The sequence below is a fragment of the Argentina silus genome, assembly GCF_951799395.1.
Source record: "Argentina silus genome assembly, chromosome: 20".
Taxonomy (NCBI): Eukaryota; Metazoa; Chordata; class Actinopteri; order Argentiniformes; family Argentinidae; genus Argentina; species Argentina silus.
This window is the reverse complement of record NC_139674.1, coordinates 12,349,111-12,368,472: the sequence shown is the minus strand read 5'-3', so window position 1 is coordinate 12,368,472 and position 19,362 is coordinate 12,349,111. Positions and strand designations below refer to the sequence as shown.

Sequence of the window (19,362 nt, the reverse complement as noted above, 5' to 3'; positions counted from 1 at the left end):
TGACTCCCCAGCACCACCGTGTCGACTAATTCTCTGGATAACAGGAGAAAAAGGCAGTTGATGGAGAAGGTGGGACGTACAGTACAGGTAGGCGTCAGGACTGGCAACTTACTTAGCGTGGCAGTGTTCCGGTGCCAGTACCCAGCGTCGGTGGATCAGGGTCCCGCTGCAGTAGTGTTTCCCCTTGTGCCGCAGGCTGACCTGCCAGGGCCAGGAGTGGGGGCACGCCTCCGTCACGTCCCCCACCCGCACCTCCCCCTCCTGGGACACAGTTACCCCAGCCAGGGCAGAGCCCAGCCTGCAGGGCGACGTCTCAGCCTTACCACACCTCTCCGAGCTCTCTGGGCAACCGGCGGAGAGAGAGGGCGGGGGATCAACTAAACCCCATTCTTTACATGGAGACTTAGAAAAACTACATCACACTGGGGTGTAAATATTCAGTGCTTTGCTGCCTTGCCAGTTATACACACACGGTACATATTTTCAAGTAGGGTGAATCATTTTGCCGAGACCCTACCTTCGGAATCTCCATACATTGAACCACCTGTTAAAAAGAAAAAGACTGTTTGAAAAACTCTCCGCAACAAATTCAATAGCAGTGCTTAAATGTAAGGATCCCGTTTAAAAAAATTAAAAAAAATCAACCAGCTTGATCGTACTTATAGTACCTTGGGTCATGCAAGCAGAGATCCAGCTGAGGTAGCCCTGCAGCCTGGTATAGACGCCTGGCTTCTGGGCACGACCACAGCCCACTCCCCAGCTCACCACCCCAGCCAGCTCATACCTGCCTCCCTCATAGCAGGACAGAGGCCCCCCGGAGTCTCCCTGGAGGAAGACAAAGACACAGACACAGTTGGAGAAAGGATAGCATGATACCAAACCCTCATTTTCCACTACCGGGCTAAGCTGAACTGGGCTGGCCAGGTTGCTCATCCACCGTAGTGGCTGAAACAGTGCTGAAAAAGGACAGGAGAGAAAACACCAGTGTCTGCTTGAAAGCAAAAAAAAGAAAACAAAGCATGACCTCTCCCCAGAGGGAAGCCCCACGGTCCTCACTATGGCCAGGTGAAAATGGTCTCTTTGAAATGGATGAACAAAATAGCTTATTTACTTGCATTCATTTAAGGTTAGGCGAGATGTTACAGTAAGGGGTTAGGGATACTGTTTACTATCGTATTTCATGAGAAAAGTGCATTTATAGAATAGTTGCATTTCCTGTTCAGCAACATGACCCGACAGTGACTACCAAGCCCAATGGACCCCTACCTGGCAGGCGTCCACCCCTCCACGGAGGTCTCCAGCACAGATCATGCTGGACTGGACTTTACCAAGGTAGAAGCGGTTACAGCTCTCTAAGCTCAGGCAGGTCACATTTACCTCCTGGAGTCTGTAAGCCTGCGGCCCATCTAGGGATCAGACGGACAGAGAGAGAGAGAGAGGGGACACAACTGCTTGTCACATGTTGTATGAACCGTATACGGTAGCGGGGGAAATAGTATAGCATGACCAATCAAAGTAGAGAATCAATTTAAATCCAATCAATTCGACATTCAATCCATTTAGATTGAATGTAGACCCCAGAATAGCCAGAAAGCTATAACTGGCCAATCAGTGTGAGCGTCTGCCGTCAGGCCAAAAGGTGTACAACACCATGATTCAAAACTAACCGGGCATGTACACTAGATCATGTGTCCCTACCTGCACTAAGTTGGTAAACAACAGGCATGATGGAGGACACTGAAACAACATTCGAACAGAGTCAATAAAGATGATGACGACATACTTACTCTCTCTGGTTGATCCCCAGCCTGTGACGGTACACTTCTTGTTGGCTTCCAGAGGCCTCTTCCATATGTCTATGGGTCTCACACATGGGCTGTACGTCAGGGGGCTCTGAAGCTTCATAAGGGCTAAGTCATGCTTCTTAGTATTACGGTCGTACCCCTGATGCATGATGATTTGGGAAACACCCACTGACTAAAAAAATAAAGGTTAATGACTTAATTTGTCAATACATAAGGTATGCATGTACTTAACAAAGACACGTTTAATGACATGATGTATGTGTGACTATTGCACTCTACTGCTATACTATTGCTCTATACTCTTGCACATGTTGCTGCACCTCACACACTCATTGTGTTGTCTTCATTGTTGTGTCGGTGAATGTAGAGCTCCCCACTATGCTACTGAAAAAGAATTCCACCAACCTCCCACGGTCAATAAATGTGTGTGTGTATGTGTGATATATATATATATATATATATATCACACATACACACAACACCTTATTAGGAACACCTGTACACCTTCTCATGGTGGAGGTGGTGTAATGGTGTGGGGAATGTTTTCTTGGCACACTCTGGGCCCGTTGATACCAATCAATCACCGCTTGAATGCCACAGCCTATTTGAGTATTGTTGCTGACCATGTGCATCCCTTCATGGCCACAATTTACCCATCTTCTAATGTGTACTTCCAGCATGATAATGCACCATGTCACAAAGCAAGAGTCGTCTCAAACTGGTTTCATGAACATGACAATGAGTTCAGTGTTCTTCAGTGGCCTTCCCAGTCACTGGATCTGAATCCAATAGATATACTACCTTTAGGATGTGGTAGAACAGGAGATTCACAGCTTGAAAGTGCACCTGACAAATCTGCAGGAATTGTGTGATGCAATCATGTCATCATGGACCACAATCTCAAAGGAATGTTTGAAACATCTTATGGAATCAATGCCATGAAGAATTGAGGCTGTTTTGAGAGCAAAGACAGGCCCTACCCAGTATTAGTATAGTGTTCCTAATAAAGTGTTGGGTGAGTGTGCGTGTCCAACCTGTTGACAGCTTTCATGAGAATTCTCTAGGTCGTGTTTCCCGGCCAGTACGGTCCAGAACGATGGCGTCTTATACCTGTGAGACACCAGTCAGAAGTCACCTATACTCACATCTATCCATCGAGTCACTTCAACTTCTGCAGAATTGCTTAGACCTCCAAAGCTGCATTTGGCCCTTTCCAGAAACAACCCATAGTCCCTTCACACCCTGGACACTTGTGTCGATCTGAAAGACTGGAAAAGTCTGAGACATTCCATATGGCTGCCAGGGGAGGCTGGTGGAGGCAGAAATCGGAGGATAAGCTCATCGTAATGCATTATGATGAACCCATCCTCCGATTTCTATCCCCCACCAGCCTCCACTGACAGCTACCTACTGTACCCATCAAATTGATTCAGATCACTAGAGTTTAGAGGAGAAGGGGAGGGGTGGGGGGGGGGGGGGCTAGGGGTTGTTTCTGGACAGGTCCCTTGTTTATCCTGAGACTCTCTCACCGTTTGAAGCAGTGTGCGGCAGTGATGACCCACAGGGGGGCGATGATGGAGCCCCCGCAGGCTGGGTGGGTGGAGAAGCGAAGTGACACCTGCCAGGGCCAGGAGTGGGCCCAGGCCTCCTGACCCCCGATGATCCGGCCCTCCATCTCCTGCTCCGGGATGAAGGACCGAATCCCTGCATCTAGAAGTTGGAACACACAGCTCAGAGAGGGCACATTTCTGCATCATCTAAGGTGAGAGCTTTTTTTTTAATATTATTATTGAGCAACAACATTATTGTGTGGGTGTTTGGAGCTTCAATATGACAAATATGGTGCCTGTTTGGTCTGAACAGTGAGGCAAACTGTAATATCTAGTTCAGGTTTATGTCATCATGGTTAGACACAGCTACTATCCACCAGATTAAATCTGTCACAGAATCTTGACATTGATGAGCTACAGCTCTTCAGGTATGTCATCATACCGTCAAATAGGGTTGCATTGTCCAATCCACTTGTTGCATTCATCTCCTCTGTTTCGTTCAAAGGACTGTTTGTAAGGTTATTGTTCTCTGCATCTAAAGAACAATGTGTACAATCTCAATTAACTATTCAGTTAATCAGTTCCATATTGATTGATTCATAACTCCAGGTGGAGTGGGGAAGAAAAAACTGACCTTCAAGTATAGCGTTACGTGACGCATTCCTCTTACTTGTCGTGTTTGCATTGTTGCCACTGACAGGTAGCTCAATGGAACCTACACACACTACATAGAAACAGAAGTAATACAATACTGTGTTTCAATGTGGCAAAAATACAACTATGCAAGGGCAACTCTAGAACGATAGTCGATATAATTTCCGTTGTGTTTCTTACCTTGTCGAATCCCATGCCACATTAAAAACAGGTGGACGATATGAAAAACAAACATCTTACTTCAAATTGGGTTGAGATTGATGCCGCTTTCGCCGTTAAAGGAGTAAACAGGTGGACCTGAAACGCCGCATTCGCAGGAGAAACGCTGTTCTCACAAACTCGAACTCTGCCCTATTTACCCGTCTAAAACACCTGTCACCATCATTAACCAATTAAAGAGATCGAGGCTGAATATGGCATTTAATTAAGATAAAACTTAATTGATTTACATTTTAATTGTGTTAAATCGATATAACTATGAGCCATATATGTGAGTTCGAGTTAATTTATATGTTATTTAATTATGGAAATATACAATAAATAGCTTAACAGAGCTCACAGGATGGCGTTTTATGTCCTAAAACACACACAGTCATCCATGTGAAATGTCAGGGCATGTTTGCGAAATATCAAACAAGCTTCAGGCTATTTCTGTCATCTTTGTCAGAACAAGCGTTGAACCAACTGGAATGATGATCCCCCCTGGATATGAATCGGGTAGCCACTGGTTACCGTGGCATTGTGAAGGGTAATTGGGTAGGAAGCTATTGGAAGTCTTGGGGCCGTGGTTTCCCGTAGATGTATGGTGCGTTCGGTTGCTGTAGGGAACAAAAGAAGATTAGTGTTCCGAAGGTGGTGACGTATCCACTGTAACCTTTCACATTCTCGTCAGAGTGTCTTGTCGGAGTTATGACTTCACCATCTGGGAGCTACGAGTTCCCGAGTAACATAAATGGCAGGCGTCATGAAACAGAATGAAACATTAGGAGATACTGGTTTAATCAAATGTATCTTTAGGATCTAAAGTTCCTCTTTTACTGTATGTGCTTTTAATTCCATCCTATGATTGGCAATTAACATATACAGAATACAGTTCAGAATACATCATAGTTCAGTACAGGTCACACACAAGGGCTTTAAAAGAAAAAAAAGATCAGGTGATAATAACTGATATTGTTTTCGAAAAAAAAATAATAATCCCCTGATAATCACTGTTCATTTTGTTATTGCCATTTTCACTGTGCTATTGTTTTAATTAATAGAAAAACAATATAGGCTACATTCCCAGATAAAGCATTGCATTCTGTGGACCTGTGTGTTGTGTCTGAAGCCAGCAGCAAATTCTATGTGTCTGTGCAGCAATCTTATTCCCACTCAAGATGCCCTCTCCTTCGTACCATGACACATTCCCATAGCAACCAGGTTACTCCGTTCCCCACAGAGCTCTTGTGGGGTTGATGGTGGGGCTGAAACAGACGTGGAGGAAGGAGAGCTGTTGGGGGGACAAGCATAAACGTCAACACCCTTGAGAATGAAGACGTCACACTCGGAGGGGCCGGTGAGGAGGTGCAGAAGTACCATTGAAGTCAAGATGGATTTCAAAGCGCATCTTGAGAGCTCATAATCAGGTGTCTATATTGTAACACAAGATAGAGAAGAGGGCATCTCTCGTGGAATTCACTTTCAGGTATAATCTATTATGAAAGCAGCCACGGAGCTGTAAGCACATTACCTTGCCTTGATAATTGTACTCTTTTACTGTTGTCAATGCTTAAATATGCATCAAACAGTTTAGGTAAAAGCGGTGAGTTGTTTACATTTACATGTATGGAATTTAGCAGAAGCCTTTATCCAAAGCGACTTACAACAAATACATTTGTTTAAGTGAGTGAATCATCTATCCAACAGTCATCATAAGACAAAGTAATCAATGCTCACACCAGGGGCCATTGGCAGTCGTAATGCCAGAAGCCAGTTATTATTATTATTATTTTTATTATTAACAGGGGAGAACTTGTACAGGGGGGAAGTGGGGGTGAAGAGGTCTCAAGGGTTGGGTTTAGGGTTAGTACAGGGGGGTAAGTGGGGGTGAAGAGGTCTTTAGTTGTGTATGAGTCACCCATGTGCGTACATGACAGCTTTCATTTCCCCCTGATGGCAATGTAAGATGAGTAAACAAAAAATAACACACACACACACACACACACACACACACACACACACACACACACACACACACACACACACACACACACACACACACACACACACACACACCCTAACACACACGTTTCTCCTGTCAATACCGACTTCACAAGCTGCTGTATTGAAACTAATGCTCCGTGAGCCACATGAAACCACCTTGTCTCCCGTTTAGTAATCCTTTCAGATCCTTGCACAAGTTATCTTTCCAACAGGGGAGGCTGGTGGAGGTAGAAATCGGAGGATAGGCTCATTGTAACACATGGAATGGAATCAGGAATGGTATCAAATATGTGTTATCTTAACTTAATTAAATATATATTATCACCCATCCTGTTCATTAATTATCACCCATGTTTTTGGATAAATAAGGGCCAAGTAAATTCATGGCAGCTTAAATTCAGAGGGAGAAAATCTGTTAGAAAAGCATATTGTAGATTTAGACATTTGAAAAAATTTTGGGAGTTGGGTTAGTTTCTTTAGAGAAAAAAATATCATTTTCATTTTGGGGAAATGGAAAATAGACAGTAGGAGAAACATGAATAAATTAATGTCTCACTTGAAGTTAGGGAAAGATGAGTCTGAATTAACTTATTATTCTGTACAGTACAGTAGGTGTACCTGCCTTTGTAGCTCATATTTTAGAAACAGCCAATTGAAAGCTGTTTGACCGAACGACATTGTCACGTTTTTCTGTCGGACGACAACCGTCCATGCAACAAAACACACTTGTTGCTGATGCTGATGCGCAAAATGGACTGGTCACCGAACAGCATCGCCAGGCAGCAGGACAACGTTAGACAACAAAATGTTTTAGGAAAATGTGACAAAGCATGACACAGCAAATGACAACAAGTGTTAAAAGAAATTTGGGAAAATGTGTGCACAACTCAATTCCAGCGGGAACAGCAGCGCGACGGGGGTGACCGGGGACGGTGAGGAGACAGGGGGCCACTTTGCGCTTGTCAAAGCGGGAGTGTTGGGATTGATTTTCGTCCTCGCCACCTGTGGAAATCTGTTCCTTCTACAAGCGCTCTGGAGGAAGCGAAAAAGAAACACCGGGAGCCAGCTGTTTCTCCTTCATCTGTGCTTCGCCGACCTGGTGGTCGCTTTCTTCCAGGTCCTGCCGCAGCTCTCCATCGAGATTACGCACCGCTTCCGCGGCTCCGACTTCGTGTGCAGGTCTGTGAAATACCTTCAGGTAGTCGGGATGTTTGCCTCCACGTATATGATCGTTGCAATGACCATAGATCGCTACCATGCAGTTTGTAGACCCATGGTCTCCTTCTTTAAAGGCTCCTGCAGGAGGTACCTCGCCATCGGCGCGGCGTGGGCCATTTCTCTAGCTTTCAGCACCCCCCAGTTGTTCATCTTCTCTCTCCAAGAAGTGGAGGAGAATCTGTACGATTGTTGGGCTACCTTTATCGAACCGTGGGGGAGCAAAATATACATCAGTTGGATCACTTTATCAGTGTTTGTTTTACCTGCGATTATCTTGCTGTACTGCCAGATTAAGATATGCACGGGGATTTACTTCAACATGAAGAAGAAAGCCCTGCAGGCTGCAACAAGCGACGTGCGCTCAGGCACCAAAGGGGTGTCCAGCGCGATGTTGAAGACTGTCAAAATGACGTTTGTTATTATTATGGTGTATACGTTCTGCTGGAGCCCTTTTTTCGTGGTCCAGTTGTGGTCTGCCTGGAGTCCAGATTCTGCGCCCACAAATGGTAAGTGGTAATGATACAGTATGTACACATAGCCTACCTGTGTTGGAGTTGGGGACCACTGAATATAAAAAAAAATCTTATTTTTAACAAGATTTTGATGACCTGTAACTCTATCAAGCTGCAATGTTACCTGACATCTGAATATATAATCATGAATATGATGTCATAAATGTTTATAATTGTTCTGTCTATAAACTGATCCCATCCCCTCCTCCCTGTGAAATCTATTAATCTCATGTCCGATCTCTTATCTCCTCTAGGGCCAGTGTTTGTTATCATAATGCTGCTGGCAAGTCTAAACAGCTGCACCAACCCCTGGATTTATCTCTATTACAGCTAAGACATCATTGAGGGTAGAAGAACCAACCCATGTGTGTGGGAACCCAAGCATCTACCATTAGACCAAGAGAATCTTTAAATTCTTTAAAGGGCTGTATTCCCTGGACATAGATTAAGACTAATCCTAGACTAAACAGCATATTCAATGGAGATTTTCCATTGGAAGTGTGATTTAGTGCGGGACTAGGCTTAATCTATGTTTGGCGAAACCATCCCACACAGTCCAAATCAACTCTGCTTCACATGGATATCAATACTACAGATAAGACATGATGAGGCTGTACTGTAGATGCACCAACCTACTGACTACCTCTCACTACAGCTAACACACCCTGGACAACAGACAGGCCACAGCTAACACACCCTGGACGACAGACAGGGCACAGCTAACACACCCTGGACGACAGACAGGGCACAGCTAACACACCCTAATATATGCCATTTAGCTGACGCTTTTATCCAAAGCGACTTACATTGCAGTGAGTGCATACATTTTAGTATATATGGTCCCAGCAGGAATCACACCCACAACCTAAGCATTGTTAGCGCCATGCTCTACCAACTGAGCCACAGAGGACCACACACCCTGGGCAACAGACAGGGCACAGAGGGCAGGACTGGTAGATAAGAAAGCCCCCAAGGGACCACAGCCAGAGAGGCATGATGACTGGTACACACTGCAGCACAACAGATCCACAACCTCATTACAGACATTGACTGGTTCCCCTTATCTACAGACCAGGGGCCCATATTCATAAAGCATCTCAGAGCAGGACTGCTGATGTAGGATCAGGTCTCCACCTGTCCAAGTAATCTTATTCATTAATGATCTATAAGGCTACTATAACTGCTCCTAGGTCAGCACTTCCACTCTGAGAGATGTTTTTATTGACTATGGCTACAGCTCTGCTTCAGATGATATGAACGTCACGGTGACAGAGACGCTGTAGATACTGTGCTATCTTTGTGGTTCTAATAGCTTAATCTAGAACTAGATGGGATCTAATAGCTTAATCTAGAACTAGATGGGATCTAATAGCTTAATCTAGAACTAGATGGGATCTAATAGCTTAATCTAGAACTAGATGGGATCTAATAGTTTAATCTAGAACTAGATGGGATCTACAAATATTGTAGATCCCATCCCCGAGGCCTGTTGGGCCCGGGTGCCTCTGCCAGGATGTGACTGTTACTGCTCCACAGTGTAATGCATCATAGTTGGGCAAGACAGTGACAAATGACTTCCTGGCACCAAGGGTATTACACGCATAAATAGACAATTATGAGACGTCATCGTTTATAGGCTTAAGCGCTGTCCGGATACAACAGCTTGACGGGACGCTACGGTTTTTGGTGGTTTTAGAATGCAGTCGTATTGATCTGAAGCGCCGAGTTTTGCCTTGTCTCCTCTCGGCTGTTGTATTCGGGACCGATTGAGGTCAATTCTCTGCTTCTACATAACTGCCACCTTGCACTCTGCCTGTTCGATGTCAATGACTACTAATGACGCAGTATGTAAATATAGTATGACATGTAAATATCCCTGTTTGATTCAATCTGCATATTGATGTGTCGGTCTGGCCATTTCGCTCATATTGCTGCAGAGCTCATTAGTATATGACATAGTAATCGTCCAGTATCGTCCAATATCGGAATGACAACTGGCCATCCTGTGTGCTATGATATTGTATGGGCTTCAGTGAACAATATTTAACTGGACGTTTTGTAAGTTGATATAATGAACACTTGTGAGCCACCTATGTGTTGGTGTTGATACTGTATGCCCCGCCCTGACTGGCTTCACCTGTTCCTCATCATCCTTCCCTGTGTATTTGGTCTCTGTGTTCCCCTGTCTCTGTGCCAGTTCATCTTTGTTCATCATACGTCCCAGCAATTTTCCTAGTATTAAGTATTCCTGATTTTTGATCTAAGATGGTTTTCTGACTTTGCCTTTTTGCCTACCCCTTACTGGATTATCTGCATACTCTTTAACTGCCAACCTGTGTACCGTACCCTGCTTTTTGGAATTAAAGACTATTCTTTTGGATTTAAGTTTTTGTCTCAGAGTCGTGCAGTTGATTCCTCTGCCTGCATACTACAGTCATTACAACAAGAAATATACCTACATCAGTGTATTAAATTATACATAATCACTCATTCCAGACAAACACGGCAATGTAACAGTTGATGATTGTAACAGTTGATGATTGTATTAATGATAGAAATGTTTTAACCATGTACTAGGCCTTGCCCTTAAGGCAGGTTGTAGAAATTTACTGACACTGTTACTGGGCAAAACGGGGTTTGATGTTTGGAAATAGACTGTGGGAGAAAACAGTGCTCATGTCACCTGTTATTGACACGGTATGTTCCAATCCTCAACACCTCTATCTTTGTCCTTGGTTGGGGCACGGTGTGCTCCAACCCTCCCTATAAGGAAGGAAAGTTGCTGTGCTGCTTTAGAGATTTCACTGAATTCTATCTGGTGTGTCTCTCTGCTTGCAAGTATAATAAATTACTTATATTGTGGCTTAACAAGACCATTGTCTCTTGAATATCACCTTTGCTGAAATACGACAGTGGAGAATTTCTACGACATGATTAAATTGATGGATCCAGCTTCGACATTCATGCACCATCCACTGAACACCGACTGATTATGAGTTGACCAAATTACTTTTCTTGGTAATCAATAAAGTTACCAATTTCCAGTCTAATCAGTTATGATTGTAGATTGTCTCTTGCTTAAAGGAAATACAGGGTGAGTAATAACTCCTGCAGTGTTGTTAAACCGTGTTTGTCTCCTTGACAGAACATGAAAACAATTTATTAGGATTCTTTAATACTCTAATAGGAGTGGTTGGAATTGGCTGTTCCCATGGTACTAGTAAACTTGATTATTATGTTTTGAAAGCTATGGCTTCTGCTTTCATCTGAGCTCATTGTCGTCATGAGAGCCACTTTCTTCCTCAGGGCGCAGATGTGTTATATGCACCAGTATTTCCTTGATAAACTCAAAGCAAAAGGCTTAGATTGAAGAGCCAAGATTCATCATTCACTTAAGGCACACACTCACGCTCATCATGCAATGGAGGTCTTCTTAATCCTAATATGTATTACTGGCCATGTGCAATCCCCCAGGGGTCATTCAAATAATGCAGTATGAATCTTTTCACAAACAGTTCTTCACGGCACTAATTTTTCTAACATTAAGCCAAAACCAATTACCTTTCCATAAACTCATGAATAATGTAGCCTATTATGGTTGAGACTCTCATGGGTATTTTATTGGTTTACTTGAAGTAATATTTTCTATCTTTTCCAAACAGAGCATGGTGAATAAAAGGGTTGCATAATTAGGCTTCATTGGCCTTTACGCTTTTAACAAACCAACAAAAAAGCAAATTACAGGGAATTAACATGAATTTAAGCAGCAGAGGACAACAACTGATGCATTGGCACAATGCTAAACAGCCTGTCCTCGTGTCATCCAGGTAAAAGCAGTCAGGTCTCGGAGTCTCTATTCCTGTACCAAGAGACATGTGAAGTGGTTCTCCTTGGGATGAATACAGACTGACAGATGTAGAGGACAGTCATTAGAATCCATTATGACTAATAGTAACAGCTCTTAATAATAGCAGCTCTTAGCTCTTAAGGTAAAATGAACTTTCTGTTTCTGTGAATACTCCTTTCACACAGAGGAGTTAATAGTGCTCTCAGAAGTGACACATCATATATCTGAAAAGGTAAGACACGTATATGTGTGGAAGTTCAACCATTACCACAAAGGGCTGTTTCTGTATTGCCTTACCTCTAAGATCTGGATTGCAGCTGCAGACTTCGAGCCTTTGGCATTCTAGATAGCAGCTTCAAATAGGATAAGGGCTCTCATTTGGCCATCAAGGAGATCACTCTGGTGACTCAGAGACAGCTGCAGGGCTGGAGAATGAGGACGAACCAAATCTTTCTGCAGCTTGGGTACCATGCTTTAATAGAATATAAGTTCATCAGGAATTTTGCAGGGCACACATGTATTGCATCAAAAAGCACAGACATTATTATGTCAGCAATTGAAAACAATCAACAAATAAAATCTATATCTGTAGCATTTAAGGATGATGTCATTGATGTATGCGTTGCTTCTCTTTTTCAATGTACGTGGCAGCAGCAACAGAAATCCTAACGGCCTGTGTCTACATTCTGAGTTAAGTTTGACGACTGCAGCCCATTTCAATATTGCAGTATAGCTCACTGTTTCATGATTGCTCAAAAGGTCCTGCCAATCAATAATATTGACTTGAAGAGCACTGTGCCATATGTGGTGGTAAATAACTAATCCTAGATTAAACATTGATATTGCTGTTATCACTTGGGATCCACTAAAGTTCTGATCAGGGATTTAGATAAAGCAAGACAGAACACCGCAGAGTAGCAGAAATCAACTCATCATTTAATGAGATCCAAGAGGACACCTAAAACAGTATCCGTCTGCGTGTGGAAAAAGTAATTGACATTTATCCTGAAAAAGTTTACATATGCATTTTACATAATCAAGCAAAACATGTTTATAATATTCAGTGAGAAGACTGTAAGTAGTTTGTCAAATTGAATACGAAGACATTTGGCAAATGAAAATATATTCAATCCTGAAAGAAGACATCAGAAATGGTGGCTTTCCCGCTCACAGCAATGAATGGCAATGCTGTTTATCATTCATTTTGGAAGTAGGCCTACACGTTATAGTATACTACCATCATGACATGAAACAAAGTAGTATCACAGAGATGATCAGCAGGCCTATATCCCTTAAAACGCCACAGATTCCTCCAGGTATACTGACATCTAATGTCCAAACATGAGGAAACGGTGGTGGATGTGGGTACAATAGTACCATACTTGTCCTTGCTCTTAGTGACACAGTGCCACCATGTGGAGACATGTGAGTGATTGCACGGACGCACGCGCACGCGCACACACACACACACACACACACACACACACACACACACACACACACACACACACACACACACACACACACACACACACACACACACACACGTGAAACACGAGATAAACACATTATTAAAGCAACACAGACGTAATATAGTCCTCTAACACTTTCTGCTTCTCTTTGAAAACAACATTATCCTTCTTCAGGAGTGCTATCTCAGTTTCGAGAGATTTGATGGTGGCGATAGTGCTCTCCTCTCTGCTGTCCAGGTCCATGATCTTAGAGTGAAGGCCGAAGATTCTATTCCACAGCTGGTCCTTGTCCGTATCTGGCCGGGAGTAGGAGTGTTCGTAAACCGAAACTTTTTCGTATTCACCCTCGTTCGTCGGCCCTGCCCCCTCTCCGACCGCGTCGTCCCCAGGCTCCTCCCTCCCGGGTTCCACGGGGAGAATCCTGAAAGTCTGGCCCAGCGCCGCTTGGAGGGCCGCCTCCACCGCAGCCTCGCTGTCGGAGAACGGCCCCAGGGACTCACAACAGAGGACGGTCACGGTGGAGTCTGCGTCCTGACACTGCAGCTGGGTCTCATCCCCATCCCCATCCCCATCCTCATCCCCATCCCCACCCCCACCCCCACCCCCAGGCACCGTACTCAGGCAGGAGGCTGGGAGTATCTCCCCGTCTCCAGGTAGCTCACTGGGGGTGGTGGACTCACACACGGCAGCCTGGGTCTCGGAGAGCAAAGCCTCCCCTAGGGTGTCATCGCTGAGGGAAGCCCCCGTGTCGAAGTCTGAGAGCAGCTTTTGCGCGAACAACAGCGTAGGGACTGAAGACTCGCTGACCCGCGAGACTGGGCTGGTTCTGACGTCAGCTGACTCAGCTTTGACCTCCCTTTTCAGAATCAGGGGTTTCTTCCTGGGTGGGGAGGAGGATCTGATGAGTTGGATGTTGGTGTCACATATCCTGGTTTTGGGCTTGGGGCTCTTTCTACTGGTGGTGACAATCTTCTCTTCATCCTGAGGGCAAAAGAGTAACAATCATGTCATGATGATATATTGTGATTACATATGGCCTAATGGTTGTGTTGTTGTTGTTGTTGTTGTTGTTGATTGATCATGATCAATGTAAAATGCATTAAGAGCCTGTGCACCTCTGCTGTCAGTGTGTGTGACTGAAGATACAGTAGAGACATGTGAAGGCAGATAGGTGTTGCCTTACAATGACAGTGTGGAGAGAAGGGAATATGGTTGGGATCGCAGTGTTCTTGAGGTAGCGGATACCCCAGCGCACATCAAAAGAGTCCTCTGTGAAATGCTCACTGCACAAGTACTGGTGTCGACTTGGAGTCCACTGAGCTCGCTTCATGTTGATCACCCATTTCTGTAGTCTAGCCTCGTCTTGCAGGGGGAACCTGTGAGAGAAGGGGTTAGTATGAGGAAAGTATAGGATTAAGAAAAATATTCAGGCGTTCTTTTCATGTCCTGGTGCATATTATTGGAGGCAATGACAAATACGAGCTCACATGAAGATATAACGATCAGAGAAGCCTTGCTACTGCACTACCTGAATGCGAGTCCCACTTATAGTCAATCAAAACACATCAAGGCAACATCAAACACTTCACACATCTATAAATCCGATCTACAGGTTGCTGGAGCAATATACCAGTGCTTTAGGTAAGTTTAGCATCCTGAAAAAGATAAGGCAACTTCTAATACTAAGAATAATAATAATATCATTTGTAATTTAGCCACTTACGGGTAAAAGCTAATTCTCTTGTTGTCTTTCGAGGCCGATCCTCCACGGTTGTGGCAAAATTTGACTGCGCAATAACGGGGCATATCTAACCTGAGATGACATTCATTGACAGTAAACAAAGACTAGCCTGTTGCTTCCAAAAAAATAAATATATATATATATATATGGGGATTTGGAGAGCGCTCATCTTCCGGGTGTAGGGAACGTCATGACATCACTTTGCAACAGGGTTCCCACGTGTTCCCCGGTGCGGACCAATCCCGGTGTTCGGAGTCACCGGTAGAAGAAACGGACCAATAGCGTTGCGATTCGTGGTGTTACCGCTCTGGAATGTCATGGCCAGCTGGGAGCTCTGGTAGTCAGCGACTGACAGAGGGACCAGCAGGGGTGTTGTCAGTGCTACTCAAAGGTAAGTTCGTACGTTTTTACAGACTATATATCGGTTTAGATCGAAGCCTCTGACAATCATTTGTTTTGGAGAGGAGGCATAGCGATGGTTGATTTCAGCAGTGTTTTCAGATTACAGATTGTGAGTGAGCAGAAGTCTGAGGTCGTGGTATCCAAATGTAGACTCAGACGGTCGGGTACACTTGTTGGATTTTCTGGGTTAAATGGGTATTGGGTCAATTTTAGGCTGACCGCCCCCCCCTCCTCAATATGTCAGTGTGTGTGACCTCACGTTATTTAGTCACACACTTTCATCTTTTGATGATAACTAATTTTTTAATGATAAATGACATTAAATTGTGTATGTGACAATACATTGTGCTTGGTTTCAAGCTGTCAGCCAGTATGTGGTCATTCATAACCTGCTATTCTCTGTCATGACTTATGAAAATGTGCATACATTTGCAATTGTGAGTGTTAACCACCAACTGTCACTAACTGTCAAACCTCTATCTCTTCCTTCACAGGGGGCGAGGCGCTAAACCACCAACATGGCAACAGCACAGTCAGTGTTAACGTTAGCAGTGTGTATTCTCATGATAACAGAGTTAATACTGGCCCAGGAGGACTTCTATGACATTCTAGGTGTGCCAAGAGATGCCACAGAGCGCCAGATTAAGAAGGCCTTCCATACGTTAGCCATGAAGTACCACCCGGACAGGAATAAGAGTCCTGATGCCGAGTCAAAGTTCAGAGAAATAGCAGAGGGTGAGTAGGCGGGTGTTATACACTTGGAACACTTGTCTGTTACATCAGAGCAAGTTACTGTCGTGGCTCAGAGTTCACCAGACTCGTCCACATCACTTCAATGTATTGAATATTCACACTGTCGTAATTGATCCACGCTGCGTTTTATCAAATGTCTGAAGCGAGGGATGTTTTATGTTTTCTTCTTCAGATATTGTCAGTTTTACGTTGTGAAATGTTAGATAACGTGTTGTTGTTTTCTAGATCTGAAGACAAACCTGTTGGATTAACGCCTGTGTCTCCTTTCCTTCTCCAGCGTACGAGACCTTATCGGACGACAAGCGGAGGCGGGAGTATGACCAGTTTGGCCACGCCCCCTCCCCTGGCGAGGCCAGCGGAGGAGGCAGGGGCGGCCAGCCCTTCAGCTTTGACGACATGTTCAAAGACTTTGACTTTTTCGGTGGTCATCACCATGGCGCACAACAGGACGCACACTCCCACCATCACAACTCCCATCACAAAAGGGCCTTCGAGAGCCACTTCCAGGCCCATCAGGAGGCCCATCAACAGGCCCAGAACATGCACAAAAGACACTTCCAGGAGGATGACTTCGGTGGCGCAGGCGCAGGCGCGGGAGCGGGAGCGGGAGCGGGAGCAGGAGCGGGACTCTTTGACAACATATTTGAGGACTTGGAGAATATGTTCTCGTTCAACAGGAACACGGCCAGGAATGACAGGAGGTTCCAGAGCTCGGTGAAACACCACTGCAGGACAGTGACACAGCGCAGAGGGAACATGGTGACCACATACACAGACTGTTCCTGAGGCTCACAAACACCACACATATCTCCCTCCAGGGGGCCCTGTTCAGGAGCGACCACCTAGCCCCCCCCCTATGCCCTAGAGACTTGTGTAGAACTGGAAAGGTTGGTTAGGTTTAAGTTAGATGGGAACATTAAACCGAGCCTATCAGAGGACAAGCTGAAGCTACTACTGTTCTTGCTTAAACCTCTCCAATCCTTTTAGATCGAAACATGTTTCCAGGGTTGCAGCTAAGGGTTGTTTCTGGACAGAGTATAGGCTACTCACTGGGTGGGGGGTTAAGCTTTAGTTGTTTTGAAATTCATGTTAATTTATAACTTTTGAGCGGGAAATTATTCTGGGTGGTTTTGAAAAATGAAAAAGGAGTTTCATAATGTATGTGATGGCCTCCATAGAAAAACTATTATCTGTAACAATACTTTTGATGCTTCCAAGCAATAACTCTTACATGTTTTGTTTTTTGGTACAATTAACCTATATTTAGGTTCTTTATGGAAGTCATTGCATATAACACCTCCATCTTGATTTTCAGTTGACTTTGTTTACACCTCAGAAGGCACCATGCAATGCTCAGATACTTCATTCTCAGGTTGAGTACACAATTTCTAGACAGATGGCTACATGTTAAAACAACAGCCCTTCAGTGTGAGTAATTTTGGATTAAGATTCGGGAGGACAAAGCAATAAGCATCGAACATAGAAGCATCTGAGATGGAAAAAGAAAAACACTCAAGACATTATCAAACAATACGTAAATCATGCTCCTTTTTTGTTTTAAAGTACAGCATTTATTTGTTATGATTAATTTGTGTTTAAATTACAATGCCACACCAATGTAAGCCTCGCTATTCCAAATAATGTTCCTAATATCATCATGGCAGAAAGTCATTCATATCACATCGTTGATTTACTGAGCATTGGGATTTTTTTCGAAAATGTTCACACACTTAAGACTCAGATTGTTCAGGCTTCCCACCTTCAACAGAGCACTAGACACAAAGCTCAAATGTCTATTGAACAGAGATGTTTTTTTTCTGCAACAAATGTTTAAGTTTATTCTATATTTCAGTGCAAAGTAAGTCATATATAGTAAACCTTGCCCTGTTGGGTAGAGACTACAGAGCACTTGAGTTTAATCTTCTGAAGGTAAAGATAACCCCAACATGTGTATATACACCATTATCAACTGTTACCTCGTTTATGTTTCTTCCCGCAGAGTTGTCTGTTCTGCCATTTACTTTATGTGCAATATTTGCAGTCAGCATCTTTGCTCTTTTCTTGTTGCCTATGCTGTGGCTGCCTAATTTTCATTGTCTACTGTCTGCACTTTGTGTGTGTGTGTGTGTGTGTGTGTGTGTGTGTGTGTGTGTGTGTGTGTGTGTGTGTGTGTGTGTGTGTGTGTGTGTGTGTCAGTCAAATGCTGAGGAGTGGCTTGATATGCTTGGGAAATGAATAAATATTTACTGGAAAAGCTGACAAATATACTTTTTTTTTAAATTCCAAAACATATTTTCTATATCATCAGTTAAGACCTAGTCTTATGAAATGTTTCATAATTTGTATAATTTGTGTGGGAAATGTTTTCTTGGCACATTTTGGCCCCGTTAATACCAATCAATCGTCGCTTGAATGCCACAGCCTATTTGAGTATTGTTGCTGACCATGTGCATCCCTTCATGGCCACAATTTACCCATCTTCTAATGGCTACTTCCAGCATGATAATGCACCATGTCACAAAGCAAAAGTCGTCTCAAACTGGTTTCATGACAATGAGTTCAGTGTTCTTCAGTGGCTTTCCCAGTCACTGGATCTGAATCCAATAGAACACCTTTGGGATGTGGTAGAACAGGAGATTCCCAGCTTGAAAGTGCACCTGAAAAATCTACAGGAATTGCGTGATGCAATCATGTCATCATGGACCAGAATCTCAAAGGAATGTTTCCAACATCTTCTGGAATCAGTGCCACAAAGAATTGAGGCTGCTTTGAGAGCAAAGGGAGGCCCTACCCAGTATTAGCATAGTGTTCCTAATAAAGGGAGGCCCTACCCAGTATTAGCATAGTGTTCCTAATAAAGGGAGGCCCTACCCAGTATTAGCATAGTGTTCCAAATAAAGGGGGCCCTATAAATTGTATCTGATTACATATCCATCAGCGAACTACACTGCCCACACGTTCTAAAAAATTACGCTATGGCTGCGGTGGATCCTGGGAGATGTCGTCATTGCAGCAACAATCTTACTAGCGTTTGGTAGCGTTGGGACTACAAATCCCAGCGTTGCACAACCCAGTTTCACGCTTTACGCGCACCCAGATTTCTGTGGAACATTGAATGACTTTGTATGAAAGACAGCGCGCATCAGCTGGACAACTGTTCGATTCATTCGATTTAGCTAGAAAGGGTGTGCAGTGTGCTTGAA

General features: G+C 44.0%; 3 protein-coding genes across 3 annotated transcripts; 2 read left to right on the top strand and 1 right to left on the bottom strand.

Moving 5' to 3' along the window:
* Positions 1-7,088: 7,088 nt before the first annotated feature.
* Positions 7,089-8,278, top strand: avpr2l (arginine vasopressin receptor 2, like; the record flags this gene model as incomplete). The annotated part of the gene is made up of 2 exons (XM_083691898.1): positions 7,089-7,938; positions 8,199-8,278. The coding sequence occupies 2 exons, from the start codon at positions 7,089-7,091 to the stop codon at positions 8,276-8,278; spliced, it is 930 nt and encodes a 309-aa protein (XP_083548024.1).
* A 4,008-nt stretch (positions 8,279-12,286) lies between these two features.
* LOC310820315 (THAP domain-containing protein 5-like) lies at positions 12,287-15,108 on the bottom strand. The gene is made up of 4 exons (XM_083691897.1): positions 14,987-15,108; positions 14,447-14,639; positions 13,876-14,244; positions 12,287-13,806 (listed from the first exon to the last, which is right to left on the bottom strand). The coding sequence occupies exons 1-4, from the start codon at positions 15,067-15,069 to the stop codon at positions 13,363-13,365; spliced, it is 1,089 nt and encodes a 362-aa protein (XP_083548023.1). The 5' UTR covers positions 15,070-15,108; the 3' UTR covers positions 12,287-13,362.
* Positions 15,109-15,352: 244 nt separating this feature from the next.
* On the top strand, positions 15,353-18,400 carry LOC310820374 (dnaJ homolog subfamily B member 9-like). The gene is made up of 3 exons (XM_083691970.1): positions 15,353-15,395; positions 15,901-16,141; positions 16,437-18,400. Exons 2-3 carry the CDS (start codon positions 15,925-15,927, stop codon positions 16,943-16,945), a joined length of 726 nt encoding a protein of 241 aa, XP_083548096.1. The 5' UTR covers positions 15,353-15,395; positions 15,901-15,924; the 3' UTR covers positions 16,946-18,400.
* Positions 18,401-19,362: the final 962 nt, after the last annotated feature.